Here is a 1,261-nt window from a genome sequence, read left to right as displayed (position 1 = left end):
TTCGTCTTGTGGATGGTGAAAAGAAAGCAGCCATGGGCTATATTTATGAAGCAATGTACAAGGCAAAAGAAACAATTATCAAGTCTTTCAACAGCAATGAAAGCAAGTACAAAGATGTGTTTGCAATCATTGATAAAAGATGGAATTGTCAGCTTCATAGGCCATTGCATGCAGCTGCCCACTTCTTAAATCCAGAGTTCTTTTATGACAACACTGACTTGGAGTTTGATTTTGAGGTCACCAATGGTTTGTTTGAGTGCATTAAGAAGTTAATTCCACAATTTGATGTGCAACAGAAAATTCTAACCGAGTTGCATCTTTACAAGATCGGTGCTGAACACTTTGGTTCTGACTTTGCAATGGCTCAAAGGAAAACTCATTCTCCTAGTAAGAAACTTTTACCATATGACAAATACAAATACCATACTATTTTTTTATGTATTAGTGTTATAATTCAGAATTCTAACTTCGAAGTTATGCTCTTGGTTGGTAATTGGTATTGCAGCATATTGGTGGCGAATGTTTGGGTCACAAACTCCAAATTTGCAAAAGCTAGCTATTAAAATTTTGAGTTTGACTTGCAGTGCTTCAGGATGTGAAAGAAATTGGAGTGTGTTTGAGCAAGTAATTGTGACAAAACTCTAACTATACTTTTTAATTTTATTTAATTTTGATGATCAAGTTTTATTTAGAGTATATTGAAATCAACATTTATTTGTTATGTTGTAGATTCATTCCAAAAAAAGAAATAGGCTTGAGCACAAGAGGTTGCATGATTTGGTGTTTGTCAAATACAACCAACAATTGAAGCAAAGATATAATGCAAGAGATGAAATTTATCCAATTTCTCTTAATGATATTGATGTGTGCAATGAATGGCTCGTGGGAGAGATGGATCAATGCTGGAAATGATTTGGTATTTGAAGATGTTGATGCTCTAAATTGGGCAACTGTGTATCAGGCTTCGGCGGTTGGAGAGTGTAGGATGTATACTAGGCGGAAAAAGTAAAAAACAACAAGTGTTGCTGCTGCCTAAACTTCTAAAGAACAGACAATGGTTTTTGGATCTTCATCAAGGAAGCAAAAAGCAGTCCAAGAAAATGATGAAGATCTAGATTTTGAGGAGAATATTGATCTTGAATCTGAAGAAGAAGAAATCATGGTCAATTTTGAGGCGTCTGATGGGGAAGAGGGAGAGAGAGATGTTCCATTACCATATGATAACAACAAAGATAATTATGTTGGGATTGGAGAAGATGAT

At 35.1% G+C, this 1,261-nt stretch overlaps 1 protein-coding gene across 1 annotated transcript; it reads left to right on the top strand.

Annotated features, from left to right (window-relative positions):
- The first annotated feature begins 335 nt into the window (after positions 1–335).
- Positions 336–1,006, top strand: LOC114392079. The gene is made up of 3 exons (XM_028353113.1): positions 336–387; positions 506–624; positions 730–1,006. The coding sequence occupies exons 1-3, from the start codon at positions 360–362 to the stop codon at positions 910–912; spliced, it is 330 nt and encodes a 109-aa protein (XP_028208914.1). The 5' UTR covers positions 336–359; the 3' UTR covers positions 913–1,006.
- Positions 1,007–1,261: the final 255 nt, after the last annotated feature.

This window comes from Glycine soja, chromosome 17 (assembly GCF_004193775.1).
Source record: "Glycine soja cultivar W05 chromosome 17, ASM419377v2, whole genome shotgun sequence".
Lineage (NCBI taxonomy): Eukaryota > Viridiplantae > Streptophyta > Magnoliopsida > Fabales > Fabaceae > Glycine > Glycine soja.
This window is presented reverse-complemented; position numbering and strand designations above follow the sequence as displayed.

Bases quoted from the DNA above. Each gene is read 5' to 3' on its own strand.
- LOC114392079 (XM_028353113.1), top strand. From the start codon at position 360: ATGGCTCAAAGGAAAACTCATTCTCCTA. The intron at 388-505 runs GTAAGAAACTTT...TTGGTATTGCAG, and splicing joins AAGGAAAACTCATTCTCCTA to CATATTGGTGGCGAATGTTT. The intron at 625-729 runs GTAATTGTGACA...GTTATGTTGTAG, and splicing joins ATTGGAGTGTGTTTGAGCAA to ATTCATTCCAAAAAAAGAAA.